The sequence below is a fragment of the Antedon bifida genome, chromosome 1, assembly GCF_963402885.1.
Source record: "Antedon bifida chromosome 1, ecAntBifi1.1, whole genome shotgun sequence".
Lineage (NCBI taxonomy): Eukaryota > Metazoa > Echinodermata > Crinoidea > Comatulida > Antedonidae > Antedon > Antedon bifida.
In genome coordinates, this window is record NC_136226.1 from 10,544,136 (window position 1) to 10,561,613 (window position 17,478).

General features: G+C 31.2%; 2 protein-coding genes across 4 annotated transcripts; one reads left to right on the forward strand and one right to left on the reverse strand.

Annotated features, from left to right (window-relative positions):
- Window positions 1-459: 459 nt before the first annotated feature.
- LOC144841999 (cyclic AMP-dependent transcription factor ATF-2-like) lies at window positions 460-11,118 on the reverse strand. Its single transcript, XM_078698336.1, has 10 exons — window positions 10,986-11,118; window positions 9,386-9,439; window positions 6,468-6,567; window positions 5,792-5,901; window positions 5,091-5,326; window positions 4,670-4,847; window positions 3,778-3,857; window positions 3,468-3,630; window positions 2,961-3,075; window positions 460-2,731 (listed from the first exon to the last, which is right to left on the reverse strand). Exons 2-10 carry the CDS (start codon window positions 9,434-9,436, stop codon window positions 2,625-2,627), a joined length of 1,140 nt encoding a protein of 379 aa, XP_078554462.1. The 5' UTR covers window positions 9,437-9,439; window positions 10,986-11,118; the 3' UTR covers window positions 460-2,624.
- LOC144841982 (tudor and KH domain-containing protein-like) lies at window positions 2,185-17,223 on the forward strand. 3 transcript variants are annotated; one of them, XM_078698316.1, is made up of 11 exons: window positions 2,185-2,201; window positions 11,843-11,959; window positions 12,401-12,528; window positions 12,924-13,131; window positions 13,666-13,799; window positions 14,451-14,601; window positions 14,942-15,138; window positions 15,361-15,536; window positions 15,852-15,916; window positions 16,123-16,274; window positions 16,412-17,223. In XM_078698316.1, the coding sequence occupies exons 2-11, from the start codon at window positions 11,854-11,856 to the stop codon at window positions 16,541-16,543; spliced, it is 1,449 nt and encodes a 482-aa protein (XP_078554442.1). In that variant the 5' UTR covers window positions 2,185-2,201; window positions 11,843-11,853; the 3' UTR covers window positions 16,544-17,223. The 3 variants fall into 3 exon arrangements, with proteins under 3 accessions (XP_078554442.1, XP_078554434.1, XP_078554450.1); XM_078698308.1 differs by lacking the exon at window positions 2,185-2,201 and adding an exon at window positions 11,144-11,272; XM_078698324.1 differs by lacking the exon at window positions 2,185-2,201 and adding an exon at window positions 11,313-11,331.
- Window positions 17,224-17,478: the final 255 nt, after the last annotated feature.

A 17,478-nucleotide genomic window follows, 5' to 3' on the forward strand; every position in this document is an offset into this window, starting at 1 on the left:
CTTATTATTATATTAGTATTCTCGGTTTTTATTCATATATCAAATATCAATATTACAGAAATATAATGTTACCGCCAGGTCTGAAATAATGTTAGACTTTAAAATATTAATTATTTTTATACTTTATTGAATATTGTATTAAAAAAAAAATTTTTCTTGATTTTCAGGACTATATACATTTATTATAAAAATGCCAAGATATTTGGTACTAGAACTTCATATAAGGAAAAATTACGCTTTAGTAAAAATATTGGGCAAAAATGTTATTGTCATATAACAAAGTACAGTGCTTCAAATATCAACTTAATATGATAAAATCATAAACAATACATTTGATTATTGTGCATACAACAATTTTTCAACCTACCAATTTGTTCAAATATTATGCTATGTCCCAAGATCATTGCCATACAATCAACCAAAATTTATTTTGGTTGTACAAATGCATCATAAAATAAATTTTTCCCATTGCCTTATTATACATCAAAATGTAATTTTGTTTCTATAATTAAAAACAAATTTTCTTTATCATTTTAACTGCACCAATTTCTTTAATAGCTAAAACTGTGTTGTCTTTATCTATGGATTGAACAGAACAATACACAGCATATGTGTAAACATATTCAATACAGTTAAACATATACAAATTATATTAATGCAGAGTACTGACTCAATAAAAAAAGGGTCCTACAAAAAAACGAAGCTACAGCTTTTTTATGCAGGATCCTTGTTATCATTTGTATTGCAATTATGATGTAATTGATGACTATATAAATGTGGAATAAATAAAATGAAGAATGAAATAACAATAGATCATGTGTTTAAATGTTTAAATGTGCTGATCTGGTAGGCGCTGCACTGCTGGCTGCCGTGGGTCCGTGGAGGGCCTAATCCGAATTTCCTCAGTTTCCAGTTAAGCTTGAGGACAAATATAAATACCTTTACCTTTACTTTAAATGTAAGAAACGATGAAATGTTTTAATTCACACAAAAAATGTATCAATTTAAAAAAAAAGAGGATATACTATAGTATAGAAGTAACTACTCTTACTACAGCAGATCCTTTCTGTACCCTGCACTTCTATCTCATTGTTTAATATTTACATCTTTTAGAATTCTGCCATGCAGCCCTACAAGAATTTAACTTGATATATTTACATATAATACATTTTCATGTGTCATGGCTATCATAAATATTATTTAAATTTGATGTAACCATGTTTCCTTTATATTTTATCCTTTGTATTATATAATAAAAGCTACTGAATAGACAGAATAAAGCCAAACTTTATTGTTTCTTACATAAAACACAAATCATGGTAAAAAATATACAATGTATACCATGCAAAAGACTAACATGCGCATACGTCTGTACGTTACAGTTACATTTGTTCTGAACTTGAAAAATACATTGCCCTTTAAAGGTCAAAGTTCACAAGACCTTACTTGCATGCAGATACTAGGGCACTTTCGATTTGTCATCCGCATCGACGAATAGAGTTAGGAAGCAGTGGACCAATCACACTTAAGTGAGATATTTCCCTTAAATATTAAGAGTTTCACTTAAGTCAAAGTATATCCTTTAAATTGAATTCTTTTAGATAGGATATTTTTTTTTATTTTAAGGGTATGTTTCCCTTAGTCCAAGTGTGAATACGGTCACAGGTCTCAACTTCCCCTTGGCTCCCTACCTATTATTAAAGCCTACACATGATTTATATATTAAAGGAAAATAGTTTGTCTATTTCGCAGATATCTACAAAAAAATGTTTAAAGTTGTGTATGGATTGTAATACCATCTTCATGGTAATACAAATTAAACTTTATAATTTACTAACACAATAAAAGTAACTTATTCTTTGTTTATATGTTTGGTGAAACATAATAATCCTTAAAAAATTAAAAGTTCTTATTTTAAACTAGTCAAACAATATTTCAACATAGCATTTTAATATTCTGTAAAAATTTAAAAATCTTATTACTCACACACAAATTTATGTCATGTTAAATCAATCATGTTAACTCAAAGTATTTTAATCATGAACCAAACGGGACGGACATTGTGTTAGACAGGCATAATATAATGGGTTGACACAAAAACCATATTTGAAACTGGTCATTAATAGTATGAGTAAAATATAATAATAATTTATTATAATTTTTTAAACAAATATTAAGAAAGGAATAACTGACTAAAAAAACTGGCCTAGGTCGGTTTTGTTTTTCTTGACCTGTTTTTATTGTTGTTTTTTTTTTGGTCAAATAAATAAATGAAATATTTTATGGGTATACTATTACCCTACATCTGAGAATTTTTTTCTCAATTCAGAAATAAATGTTGCACTTTAAATATTAAAATACATTTTTTGCATGTAAATAGTAGTAGAACGGAAGTGTATACTGTGCCTCTAGTCTATTTCACAATTTAGATGTCGAGGTTGTTGTCTGACAAATAGTGGTAGCCTGGAAACTGCTCCTGTACCAAATTGGTACACTGTTGAAGTCGTGCCAAGCCCTCCTGCTAATGCCAACATACATTCTGTTCTGGCCAGTATCTAGGGCCGAGGTAGCTTCTGCCGTATATTTACAAATCATACACATATATTTATATTCTAGGCTACCTATCACGATGTTGTGGTCTGGGCAAGTTGGGCAAGGGCGGAGGCTGCTTCTGCCGGGGTTGTGCTAGAGTTTCTGATGACAACTTGTGTTTCTGTTGGCTCCTGCATGCCTAGAAACAGAAGAAAAATATTATGGTTATATGACTTCTTCCTAATTGTATATTATTAGTGAAAAAAAAAAACCTTGACATTCCATGTACCACATGATTTTTGATTTGTGGATTTCTGTACAAACTGGTATTTATTTTGGTTATTTCTCCATGGTATAACACACACATTTTGCATAAGGCAACTTTGTGAAAACTGGCTAATTAAAACTTATCAGTTATATCCATTTACCTCTTAATATGTGCGCCTGTGTTTTTCTTTGTAGTTCTGTGATGGGGCAGTCCTTATGGGCCAAAAGAAGCTGTTTTAGCTGGGCTATCTCATTTCTAAGAAGGGTAACTTCATTCTAAAGTTTAAAAAAGAAAATGCAAATTGCAATTTTTAATAAATTTATACATAATATATAATACTGTACTTCGCCTTATTCGAATCTTGATTAGGATAGCTTCTTAATCTCAAAAGATGACATCATCTTCATCATTCATTAATTTCCAGTATATCACTGGGTGGTTTAGAGTAAGTGTGATTGAAAATCAATACTATATACATCTATACAAGGAAGTGAAAGTATCTTCATTTAAATTAAATTTCTTTCCTCTTTCTATAATACTTTAGTGACATTGGACCCTGTTGGTGTATTCCAATTTTGCTTCTGTTAAAACCACAATAACCTGGAAAAATTCTGATACTTTAATTAACAAGCTACCTCTATTTGTGATAATGAGAATAAAATTGTACCTGAAGAGAAGTGTTTGTTGTTTGAAAATCATCTGCTCTTTTTTCAAGATTGTGTATGTAATTTTTTCTTTTATCCCTGCATCTACTTGCTGCTGCACGATTTCTTTCTAAAAATTTCTGTCTTTTATCATCCGATTCTTCACCGACACTTTTCCTCTTTCGACTACAAAACAAAAAGTGTTTTTGTTCAAATTAGTCATTTTTATACATGCATGAAAACTATTTGTAAACCACGTTATTTTACCCGTTTTAAATTTAAGGTGACAAAAATGTAACAAAAACATTTAAGTTGCTAAAAAAAGTTACTCACTCTATCGAATTGGGGCTAACTGATACAGGTCTAGAGTCAACAATCTGAGGGTTTTGTAGGGTAATGGCTGCTTTCAATTTCTGTAATTCAATGAAATATAAATTAAAAAAACACGAGTACTATCAATACTACTGTGTGTACAGAAGCGGATACCGTAAATCTTCTAATAGTAACCCACACTCTAATAGTAACCCCCCTTCTAATAGTAACCCACCTTATAAGTCAATCTATAATAATAACCCACTACTCTAATAGTAACCCATGGGGGTTACTATTAGAGTCACAAAAACTTATGATGCAGCCGTATTTTGAAAATAAGGAGATAATGCATGTTGATCTCGGGAGTGCGGGGAGGATTGAATGTTTTTAAAAGTTTATAAAATAAAGTTAGAGTTCAGCCAAATTTGTTTATTCGTACTGGTTTATTATTTTGCTATGAGTTGCTGACCGGAAAAGTTGGGGGGTGGGTTACAATTTTCAGGTGCCTAATTTAAGATTAGTAATAGTAACCCAATACTATAATAGTAACCCCCTTCTAATAGTAACCCACCCTAAAAGACAATCAAAAAATAATAACCCAGGGTTACAATTAGAAGATTTACGGTACTATTTTAGGTTATCAATTTAAACAGCATTATATTACATTAGCATTATGGTTAGGATGACGACTTAAAAGGATTGTGTGGTGTGTGATTTTCAGACGGTACAAAAAATATATATTATTTATGCATACAATTGTACAATCTTTACGGTATAAATCAGAACTACAAAAGATTGGCTTTTAACTTAACTTTAATTTGAGCTAGACATCCACAATAAAATGATGGAGAAGGGATGGGGACAGAGTGGTGGGAATGGTTCCTCAAAGTAGGCCTTTAAATAGAATACATACCTGTTTAACCCCATTGGGATCAGTTGTCACGTTTGTGCCTTCTGCTCCACCCACAGGTATAGCATGGGGGACATTTGCTGCACCATCTGCGACAGATGGGGGTGGTGGAATGGCCACCGGTACTGTTGTTCCATTTGGTAACCGCAATAAAATAGGCCCAGCAATCAACCCAGATTGGCTACAAATAAGAACAAATTTATAATAACTAAATTTGTAAATATTATATGAATGGAAAAAAAATTATTTACACAAAATCTATGTTCATTATTTTTAATATTTACAATCTATAATAAAATAGTTGTATTACTATAATAAAGTGGCTGTTTTACTGTATCGTTTTGATTTATAAAAGAGTAAGATATATTATAGATATATAGATTTATTAATTATTATTTATAAAAATAAAACTCAAGAAACTAACTTTCCAAGCTGTGTAATAACAGTAGATGTGTTGATTGTAGGTGCTGGGGCTATTGGTACAGTCGGACTCACTACAACTAGAGGCTGATTCATCAAAACCGGTTTCTTTGTTGCCTTAGAGGGCGCTATTAGAACCGGCGTGGTAGTAGCTTTCGGTGTGATACTTAGCTTAATAGGTTTGATCATTTTGGGTTCCTCATTATTGGTCACTAGTGGACTTTCTTTATGTTGGCTTGGCTATAAAAAAAAACATAAGTATTATCATAAACTATTCTTTTATCTCTTAAAAAGAAAACAAAATTAGGATAATATTCTGTATTCAGTACATATAGAAAATGTGGTAAAATTGGTGTATTATTTGAAAAATCGCACTTACAACAGTACAGTATATAGTGCTTTTGTAAAAAAATTCTATTTAAAACCACTAAACAATTAAGAATGGCTAATGCACTTTCAAGGAAGTGTGTTTGGATTTTAGAGATTTGTCTTTACCCAAGGGAGAGTAGAAGATGACACTTGTTCCTACTAGCAAGGCTAGAAAGTTTTAGTGTATTCAAATGTGACATTTGCTTAATTTTCTGTTTTTGGAGATCAAGCCTCAAGTACCTTTGATAAAGTAACTATTTAAAAATTAAAACCAGGGAACAATAGTTACTTTTGAATGAAATCATCGATAAACAACTATTTATTATAAATACTAACCTTGTCGATAGCATTAGAAAACTCGTTATCAAATGGATTTTCAAGGTCATTGAATAACCCTACTTCTTCACAATTCTTCAAAAAACGTGTGGGGGTAGGCGTTTGATCAGCTGTGTGAAAAAAATCAAAAACATTTTCAACAAATATTTTTTAATCTCAGTTTACTAGTTTTATACAAATATGAAGTACAATCATCTGGAATTTTTTTGTTTGATTACAAGTTATTTATAAAAATTTGTCATTACGAGCAAAAATGTTTAGCTTTACTTCTCTATTATTGAATTTATTACCTTTTGAGTATAACCCACCCCTCTTAAATTATAAAAGTTCAACATGTACTACTGTATATACGAATTAGCAAGTAATATTTTCGACAAACATTGTAAAATTTTTCTGACCATGGCTTGGAACACACGAAATGATATATATAATACAATTCCTTCTCAAACTTAATTTAGTCATTTTCTTAGTATTTAATCTTTCTCAGTTTTCCTACATTTTTTTTTTGTAATTTGTTCTTATGTCTAATTTCTTGTTTTGTATATATATTTAAGTGTGTATGTATTATTTTTCACTGTAAACTTGTTGCACATCTCACTGAGACTGTGCCTCTAATTTAAAAGAGATACAATAAAAGTTCAGTTCAGTTCAGCACAATTGCCAAAATGTTACCTACCTATGATCGGTGTGTCAAGTGACTTTGTCCCTCCAGCAATAACTAATTTCATGTCATGTTTCTTTTGATGGACCTCCAGGTGGTCTTGGTTACTAAATGTCTGTAAAAAAGTAAAATACAATTTTAATATATTACAATAAGGTATGTATATAAATTATGCTTCTTTTTAGCGATGTTTTTCTTTTGTTACTTAAAAGTAAACAAAGTACTCAATATATATTTATGTTAATGTTATGGATGTGTTTTGTTATATGGATGTACTATCTGAAATAAAAGGAATGAAATGAATTACAAAATTTAATTAAAGCAAGGAGATGTAAAATAAATATATTTATTTGTCACCTCCCTGATTAAAGTGAGACATTTCTACACCTGTACTGTACCTAAAAATATATTTTAAAAACAAATTGAATACTACAGTACTTATCTACAGTACTGTCATTATTGGTTCTATAGATAAATATCAACAAATGAATTATTATTGCTTCCCATTCAGTACCAACCATTTCTTATTGAAAATACAGTATATGGAATACAGTCAATTTTACTAATTTCCTTAAAAAGTCATAAAAAAATAAGAAGAACAACATATATGCTAAGTGTGTAATACCTGATGTCTTGGCTGCATAGTTATTATCTTTTCTGTACAACTGATCACACTAGTCAGTTGTATTTATTTTCATTCATAAAAAGGTTAGTTCCTGCTTCTATTTATAGAATATGAGTCAATTATCAAAAGGGATTCTCTCGCAGAGGCGTTTGAAACCAGATATGTTTGTGAGTAGAATATAAATAACAATAGAGATTTGTTTATAATATATTACTTTTATTTCATGTGAAACTAGAAATTATAAGTTGTTGCAAGTTTAATACACTATTTTGTAAATAGCTGAGTAATGCTCTTTCATTTTAACTTTAGAAACCATGCAATTTTTTCAAAAATATCAAGCAAAAACTCAATGGAATCAATCTCTTGAAATCACTTTGTTTAATTGAGTATGTTCTACAGTTACTGTAGATTTATTGTACTTTACTAATGAATTTAAATAAAAGTTATTTTAGAAAAAACCAGTAAACAACCATTTATATTTGGCACTTACTATAGGCCAATTGTCCACTAGAAAACATTTTTTAATCAAATCATGTGACATTAACAATTTTGTTTTTAAATATTGTCTCTTTGTTGTTCATTTACTTCTGTTTGCCTATGAATAATCAGTTTAAACAACAATTTAATAAAAGATGTACACATTGCAATCCTGTGACAATTAACATCAAGATCCTAAAATAACAACATAAACAAAAACAACTGAATGTTTAATTACAATTTCAGGATATCATGATAACAAATAAACAAACAAACAAAACTGTATTGTATTGTACAGGGGCATGGCTTAATTCTCCCATGGAGGAATTCATGAACATTCATTTTTGAAGAGCTACAAATGTGGTGTTCTGAATAGGAGTTGGCTTTATGTTAAAACATATATTTCTCCTCATTTGGTTTATGTAAGTGTCCCCTTAATAGGTGTATATTTATTGTATTGGTTTTAATTATTCTTTTACAATTTTGACATACAGTATTTTAATGTTATATGAAAAGAATAAAAGTAGCTAAATGTAGCTACTGTATTATTATTTACTACTACCTGTATTAATAAATAACACAATTTTTAAGACAGGTTTGGTTTGATAATACTAATAGTCATAGTATCATAGTACTGTACTTAGGTGGAGCTGTCTGATATTCAGTTTTCACTGGGCAATAACAATATCACATGCCCACTGGACACAAAAGGAAAACATGCTTGCTAGTCCAGCCCAGGATTTCTACAGTATGACATTATACAATACATTTTAGTAAAATCTGTAAACACGATAAATTTAATATCTTTTCATATTGGTGACACTGACAGTTGTGTTATGTAATGCAAGACTTTTTGTACAGTTTCGGCAAGTAATATAACATGGAAACGAAAGCAAAACTGCCAATTTCACACATTTCAAAAAATGAAAGATGAAAGGAAACCCACAAAAAAGAGTAGGTGGGGTATGATTCCAGATTTTGTGTTGATTAAGTTTTTGCTTAAATAGTTTAATCATAATACGTCAGTCCACAACATTTAATTTATACATGAAAACCATGAAAAATCCCTAAAAGTAAAATTGAAACAATAAGTAAATTTGGCCCTTCTATCACTACTTTTGTACAGTATACTTAATTTAATACATGTACTTAATATACTAACTAAAACGAATTCGCCTATATTTGGATACATAATCTTTGTGTGCCTACAGTACTGTAGAATGATTGTTATTGGTAATTCAACACTTTTACTGTATACTCTACAGTAATACTACAATTTTAAATCTATTAAGTTACATAATTATATATTATTACATAACATTGAAACAATTTATACTATACATACTGTAATGTGAACTTTTAGGAAGATGATTCTGTAAACAAGCTATTGTACAGCATAGATTTAGTTTCCTTAAAAACCACTTTTTTATTCATTCATCAATTTATTACACAAAGCAAAATTTAAAATATAACAAAATTAGCAAATAGTTTATGCATTGTATCCGGAGAAATCAAATAAGCTCAGAAAGCTTTAAGACAGGTTACACCAGGAAAAAAAAGTTTTAAAAATGTGGATCAATGTTCATGGACAGGCACAAACAGGTGTTCGGTACATACACCACACAAGAGACAAAGTATGGACGGAGACAAGACAAACATATGGTAAATGAGGAGTTTGAAATTTTTAAAATTAATGAAATACAGTATTACTGTAAGTTGGTTTGTATTTTGATATTAAGTATTTTTTGTATTTTGATTTATGTGATGAGATTGTTGACAATAGTTTTTTTATGAACAATTCACTAGAATAAGTGTTTTTCAAAATACCTACCATAGTGCATCCTTGCAACCTGCAAGCAAATGGTTTTCCTGAATCTCCCATAATCTATGAGAAGAGAATAAATTTGAAAAATGCATCAACATCAAATTAAGTTCAGCACTTCATTTCACTAGTTTTAGGCTCTGGGACCCCCCTATTTCAAAATCCTGGATCCGCTACTGATTTATACAAAATCAAACGGAAAAATAATAAAACAATATAATTGCTTGAAGAAGAAGCAACTGGATATTCAAATGAATTAGGCCAAGTTGAGCCGCCGACAAGTTGAGCCGCTGCCAGAAAAACGTTATTTTCCATGAAACGCCAAATGCTAACTTTCGCCGGTGCTCGTTTCTATTCAATAGAAGTTCTATTTTTATTAGGGATAACGATGTATATTTAAAAGTTTATATCACAGTTTTTAGTATTATTAAATATTTACAATTAAAGAAATAATTATGAAAATCTGACTTGTATACTCCAAAATATAAGGCCTAAAACATCACCGGAAATGATCGTTTTTTGCCAAAAATGAAGTAAACATGTTGCCCCCCTCAGGCGGGAGTTGTATGAACTATGCCTAGGCCTACTCCATTTTTCGGTAAAATAATTACATAAAATCACCGTTTTGCAGTAAAATATTTTGTGAATTAACAAATAAAATATGATATTAAAAGATAGTAAATAAAAAATAATAATTTTTAAACCTAAAGACCATGCAATGAACTTATGTACTAGGACGCCACTCTAATCACTACGCGAAATGTCGTAAAAGACGCACTGGGCGTTTCATAGAAATTACCGGCGGCTCAACTTGTCGGCGGCCCAACCGGTCATATCCCATTCAAATAGCTTGGGTGTTTATTCTCACAGTAAAATTGATAAATTTCCTATGTGTGCATATTTACAAAATATTTGTATTTAACAAGTATTGGAAAAAATTTGTTGTTGTTGGTTGGTGGGAAATAATCAAAATCTGTTGGTAATACTAATAGTGTTTCGAGTTGTATTTTGTGGGATCAAATGCTTCAACTTTATGAAACATTTATATTTTGTCATTGTTTTGATATATTATTGTTCAATATTTATGGTATATTTTTATTATTTTATTAAATAAATATGTTTTCTTTATACTTATTATTATTCATCATCATCATCATCTTATTTTAAGTTCTCTTTTCAATTAATATTTGTTTTTGTAACATTTGTTGTATGCTGTTAATAATTGTTTTATAACTCTACTACTATATTAACCACAGCTTATTTTATATAAATGTGATTTATACTATTTGTATTTAAAGAAACAAAAAACACGATTATACAACTCTGGAAACTATAAAAACATGTCACTTGATTAAAAGCGCCGGTAGAACACTCACTGACTGTTCACCACCAACAACAATGCAGAGAGATAGGCCTAACCAGTGAAGTTTATAGAGCTCGGATATGGACGCCAACCAACAAGCCACCCAAATCGACAAGGACCCAATACTAATTAGAATATTTAAAAAAATACAAAACATTTTATATTGATATTATTACTGATAGATTGTATACACATTGTAATGGAAGATGTGCTAAGCCATTATCGTTTATGCGAAAATATTCTTACCCAAATCTGGTGTAAAAACGAGCGACCATTCACAGTGCCAAACGATGACGAAGTCTGGTATTTCAAGCCCTATGACGTTATGAGGAAATGGGAAGGGATTTTTTCATTGACGTCAGGGGTTAAGGGTCAGTGGTTTTACTACGCATGCTGCTCAAATATAGCGCCACCACCACATGTCAAAACTGTCAATGAATACTTTACTGCCTCACACAAGGAAGGCAGCAGCCCTCATTCATTCCTTCTCTCAGACTCTGCTGGCCTAGGCTAGAAATAACTGACTAAATAAAGTAGGGAATGCTTTGTAAAAATAAATAAGTTTTCAACACAGCATGCACTTTACTTATGCCTAGGTTGGCATGTAAAATAGGCTAGGCCTAGCCTATATTAGATAGGCCTAGCCTAGGCGAGGCCTATACTTAAATTAATACATAAATAAATAAAATACTTAATTATTAGTAGCTAGGCCTAGGCCTAGGCTGGCTAGGCCTACTACTGGGAAACTAGCCTAGCTAGTAGAGAGCACCAGCTGACTAGGTAGGAAGCCTAGGGTCTATAGGAATAGACCAGGACAGGACAGTAAACTAGGCCTGGCCCTATTTCTTTCCATTATAAAATATAGGCCTACAGTACACATGGAGTTTAACTCCAGTCCATGGCCTAGAGTACATCAACTAAGTTTATTTACTAATAGCTCATCTATTATTGAGTAAACTGTCATTAACAAATCAATTGATTGCAGCATTTGCAATGATATACTTATAGGCTAATAATATAATAACATAATTAATAATATTCAATTTGAAATATTTTTTATATAGTGTTGTTTATTTTCATTATGATCTTTTTCATGATTTCAGTGTCTTCCTGAATGAATTATAGAATGGGGTTAACCAATCGGCAGGTTGCAGCCTTGGTAGTTACAGTACCACTTTCAGCATTCTTTCTGTATTTGCTCTTTAAAAAACAAGAGGAAGGTACAGTTTGATTCTTACCTTTAGTGATTAAAAGAGGCTGTGAGCTTAATGCTCGTAATAGTTGCCTCCTCTCCTTTTGTTTATGTGAATATCGAGGTTGTTTTTGAATGAATTTGTGTTTGTGCTGTTAATGACATGTTCTGGTAGTGAGTTCCATTTGTTGATTGCTCTGACGTCAAAATAGGTATCTCTCCTGATGGTTTTGTATCTAGGTTTAGATAGTGTAAGCGAGTGTCCTCTGGTTATATAACCTCCGGGGTTCTGCCTTAGAGTGAAAAATGAATTTGCCTCAATGATTTAAAGAACTAAATGTGCTTCATATTTTACTAATAATTGAATAGTCCTCAGTTTATCCAGAAATTATACAATAATTTTATCTCAACATTTATCCACACATCCACACATCCACTAACTAACAAGATATTCTTTTGTCTTCTAAAGATGATGATTATTTCCCTGAGAACGGCAACAAAAGTGTTGCATCTGGACTACAGACTATTGTTGAAATTAAAGTTCCATCGAGATGTGCTGCTGCTATTATTGGTAGAGATGGATCAAACATTAAAAAGGTACAAAACAGTAATGAATGAATTATATCGTAAGTGAAAGAGTGTATTGTAGCAAAATATGAGTTAAGATATTATGAAAAATATATGAGTCCGCTACCCACGTGCAAGACATCAAAGGGTCAATCTTTGTTTTTTTTCAAGATGAGATTGATTGACAGTGAAAAATAAAAGTCTGGTAATATTTTCATTTTTTGCTGATTAATATTTAACAAAACATGACTTGTCATAATGTTAATGTAAGTTTAACATGGCCTACAATATCTGGTAGGACTGTACTTTGCATCTCTATTGAAAATGCAGTATATTCTTACTTTATAGATCTTTTTATTGCTTTTATAGAAATCCATTAATGGCTTTAAGTTTAAAAATAAAAAAATGTGATTATATTTTTACAGATCCAAGCTGATACAGGTGCCAAGGTAAACTTTCAAGATCGTGAAAATAAATCAGAAGAAAGAACAGGTTATCGTGTAGTAAAAATCAGAGGAAAGGTTGAAAATGTGATGTTGGCGGAGAGACTTGTGCGGAAGTGTATTGAGTCAGCACCTGTTATAAACACAGTAGAAATTATCATTCCACAACATTATATAGGAAGGATAATAGGTAGATTATTGTTTCTATCATATTTATAATAGTTCTTTACTTCATACAAACATCTGTACTGCATATTTTATTATTTATCATTTTTATTATTCTTCATACGCATCCAACAGTGAGTAACTCGCCAATTACAGGATGAATAAACTATTATATAATTTATCATGTTTATAAACTAAGTCTCATTTGAGGCTTAGGGAGTGGAGTTGAAAGAGTCTGAGTTACAACCCTGCACTAGGTCAGGATTGAACCCTGGACCTTGGGATTGAAAGGCAAGCATGTTAACCACCAAGTTACAGCTCCGCTATATAAACATTTGACTAATTTAAGTCTAATTTCACACAAAACAATTTTAAATAGATGCATTTCACAGTATAATTATTATCTTTTTGGTATACAGTATCAAAAAAGAAATCGTATATTCCATCCATATCTTTTTATTTTCTCATTTATTTATTATGAATTAATAGCAAGTTTTTGAAAGTGCGAAGGCAAGGTTTTGTGGTGCTTGTATTTTAAAAGATGTCTTTTTTTCTTTAGGAAAGAGCGGTACAAACATACGCAGCTTATGCGAAATAAGTCAAGCAAAAATAAAGATTGAAAGAGGTGGAAATAACCGAGATCCAAAATTGTGCAAAATATCTGGAACTGATGAACAGATAGCATTTGCTAAGGTACTAATTGAATACTTTATTTCAGGACGTTGATTGAAAGTTCTGGTATTGTGCTAATAATAATAATAAACAATATTTATATAGCGCCTAATGGATCACTGATCCCTCTAGGTGCTTTACATTAGACCCTAACTAATGGTAATAAACTAATCTAGTATACAATAATAACAATCACTTTAGTCTAGCCAATCACGCTTAGTTATTTACCCGGGTAAACCTATTGTTGCTAAACTTTAAGTAATTCTTCAACTAAAGCTCTGTCTACACTATCAAACTAGTTTGACAAAACAATGTGATGTGCCCAAATATGGTAGTGATATGCTCAAATATGGTAGTGATATGACATCATTGTGTCCATATATGAGCACACATGAAGTTAGTTACAAGATAGTGTAGACCAAGCTTAATAAATGAGTAAAAAACTAATCCCAAATGCGTCCCATGATTGAGGCAAATACTGTACAAAAGTCCTGTTTCGTCAATGTTATTTTTTTCACTAAGCCAATATTTAAATATATTGAATAGGAAAACAAGATAGCTAGCTTTAATACCCCACACACATGCTGTAGTAGGGCAGAAGATGAATTAATTATTTGACCAAATATATATTTGTAGTCTTCATTTAACCAATTTATTTTTTCTTGAAATAAGTCATTGCTTGATGAAGAGATACGTAAAGAGGATGAGATTGACAGACGAAATGAAATTGCCTCACAAGACAGAAAACCAAGGGGTAGCAAACTGAACAGTCCAGCTGAAGAAATCAACTATAAATTAGACCAACCAGTTAAGCAACCAAAGAGTATGACAGTATTTTATTTCATCCTGTGCATGTTTGCTCTTTTGAAGAAATACAGAAATTATCTGAGTGCATTCAATACCCTAGCTATTCCAAACTGGTAGTTGATTAACATCTGAAAAAGGGACACCCATATTAAGTGGACACTTCCGAACAATGGGCTACATATATATAGTACTTTGACTGCCAACACTTATTCAGGGGACACTCCTTTATTAAGGGGACACGTCATTGGGTTTATATTGCAAACATTTCAATGTGAATAAGCCTGTGGATGTTTACTTTTATTTTACTTTTTAGTTAACTTTTTTGTTAATTGCTACCATTAATTTTCTTCTCTCAGGTATAACTTCTCAGGAACAGGAGTCGCGATTGATGCCATTACCCGACCACAGTGATTACTTTGCTGTCTTCATCTCGGCTGTGGAGCATCCTGGGCATTTCTGGATGCAGATTCTTGGCAGCCCAAGCAAAGCACTCAACTTAGATATTCTTATGCAGTCAATGACAGAGTATTTTAGCAGGCTAGTTGATGGTGAGGTATGAAAACAGAGTTAATTTTCGAATCGGTAATAAAATAGAATCAAAATACAGTGCCATCTTGCATATCTCTTTTAGATTAATAAACAGCTTTTTTTGTTGTATTTGAAGAAATAGTATGTAGATTATTGCAATTAAGGTCAAATTACATTGATTTATTTGCAATTGTCACAACAATAGGCAACAAATGTAGGAGAATAATCTTGCTTGATTTTTTTTCAGTCCGATAAAGTAAGTTGTATACGTATTGGAGACATAGTGGCAGCCCCATTTCAACATGATGATAATTGGTACCGAGCAAAAGTTGTTGGATTTCTTGATGAAGGACTTGTTGATGTTTATTATGTTGATTATGGTGACAATGGCAGTGTACACAGAGAGCAATTAAAAGAACTAAGGTATAATTGTCATAATTATAATTATTAACATAATTCCCTTCCAGTAATTGTGTTTGCCCCCGAATGTGCGAAATCAAACCTGATGTTGGCAGCACTGTTGCATCACTGGTTCACACTTGATTATGCAATACAACACCTTGCATCAATACGTCGATCCGTTGCGTTCTAGTGGGAACCACGCTTCAGTTTGTAGAACTGATAAGCTTCTACTAATCTCCTTTGTTTAAACAACGTTTTGACAGTAAACTAATAGACATGATCACTTTTATGTATCACCTGTCAATTTACATTTTTGATGTTTATATTTATGTTTAGGAGTGATTTCCTAGGCTTGCCGCATCAAGCCACAGAGTGCTGCCTAGCTGGCGTTGAACCACTTGGTAAGTACTCTTCAATCCAGGTGTTTCTACCATTATGTTAAATAAATCGGTAGAAGACTTAATTTATATAATATACAGAATTTATATGATATACTGAAATTTAATTAAATAATTTGAAATGATAAAAATGAGGAAATTTGTGAGAATAAGAATATTTACATTTCATTACTTTCAATAAACTTTATTTGATACATTTTTTATTTAAGATGAGTTCTGGTCTGAAGCTGCTATAGATAAGTTTGAAGAACTTACCTATTGTGCACAATGGAAGCCTCTAATGGCAAAGGTCCTTTCTTACAAATCTACAGAAAATGGTACTTTACCGAGTTTAGAGTTGGTTGATACCAATAAAGAAGAGGTGACCTTTTTTAGAATTTTAGATATTTCATTATATAACATTGTTGTCAACTCAATGACTTTTAATCACTCATTATTTATGGTACATATTTTAGGCTTATTTAATGGGAATGTTCCTTTTAATTGTTTATTTTTAAGGATATTTTAATAGCTTCCAAGTTGATGGAGTCTGGTTTGGCAAGAAAAGAAACGACACAGGTTTCAGATGAACATACATTATTCCCATCTGTCAATGAAACAGCAAAAATGATTCAAGAAAACTCAGAGTGACTGTCTCATTCAGAACCATTGTTGAACAAAGATGGCTGCCTGTCTGTGAGTAGATTTGACTTTTAGAATCTCAGGATGTTTTTATATCACTAAAATTACTACAAATCACTACTTCACTCTCTCTTCACCTCAAATTGGAAAACAAGAAGAATCATGATTTTTTTGAGAAGCTATATGAAAACCATTTTTTTTCCCTGAAACTGTCGTCAGTGTGAGCCGTCTACACTATACGAAATAACAGACATTTATTTTTGGTGTTGCAAAAATACTGCAACATTTTATTTATTGCAATGCCTATACTACTATTTACTTTCACAGAAAATAGAAAATCTTGAACATGATTTTCCAGGTAAAATCTTTATAAAATATGATACAGATGAGTCGTTATAAAGAAAATCAAATTTAATCACAATAATAATAATGATTGTATCTGCCATGTGTTACACACCTTTTTGTACTTAAGTCCTGTCTAGTGAAAATGTATGATATTTCACGTTTCATTCCAAGTTTACAGTATTAGATGTAATAATGTAAAATATGTTGTTAATTTTAAAATGTACACTAAGTCTGTGTATTAAACCTATAGTTTAACTATTAGACTGCGTTCGTATGAAAAATGTTGCATTTTATAGAATACTTGGTATGTAATAAAACTACGTATTGGTGTTTTTTTCATTCTATGGAATCGTTTATTAAAAATAAATTTGTTGACTTTACACGGTACAAAGTGTTATTACGGAATGGGAATGCTAATGTTGATATACAATAATATGCCAATTTAATGGAACAAAATGAAACTATCATCACAATTTTTTAAACCAGAAAATGTAAATCGGAAGTTGAAAGTTAACTTTAAAATACAGTGCATACACATACTTCACATCTTAACTTTTATACCAGAAAACTCTCTAATCTCCGTTCAGTTTTTTTTTAAA

Bases quoted from the DNA above. Each gene is read 5' to 3' on its own strand.
- LOC144841999 (XM_078698336.1), bottom strand. From the start codon at position 9,436: ATGGGAGATTCAGGAAAACCATTTGCTTGCAGGTTGCAAGGATGCACT. The intron at 3,858-4,669 runs GTATGTATTCTA...ATTGAATTACAG, and splicing joins ATCCCAATGGGGTTAAACAG to AAATTGAAAGCAGCCATTAC. The intron at 3,631-3,777 runs GTGAGTAACTTT...TTTGTTTTGTAG, and splicing joins GTTAGCCCCAATTCGATAGA to TCGAAAGAGGAAAAGTGTCG.
- LOC144841982 (XM_078698316.1), top strand. From the start codon at position 11,854: ATGAATTATAGAATGGGGTTAACCAATCGGCAGGTTGCAGCCTTGGTA. The intron at 15,537-15,851 runs GTATAATTGTCA...ATTTATGTTTAG, and splicing joins GAGCAATTAAAAGAACTAAG to GAGTGATTTCCTAGGCTTGC. The intron at 15,917-16,122 runs GTAAGTACTCTT...TTTTTATTTAAG, and splicing joins AGCTGGCGTTGAACCACTTG to ATGAGTTCTGGTCTGAAGCT.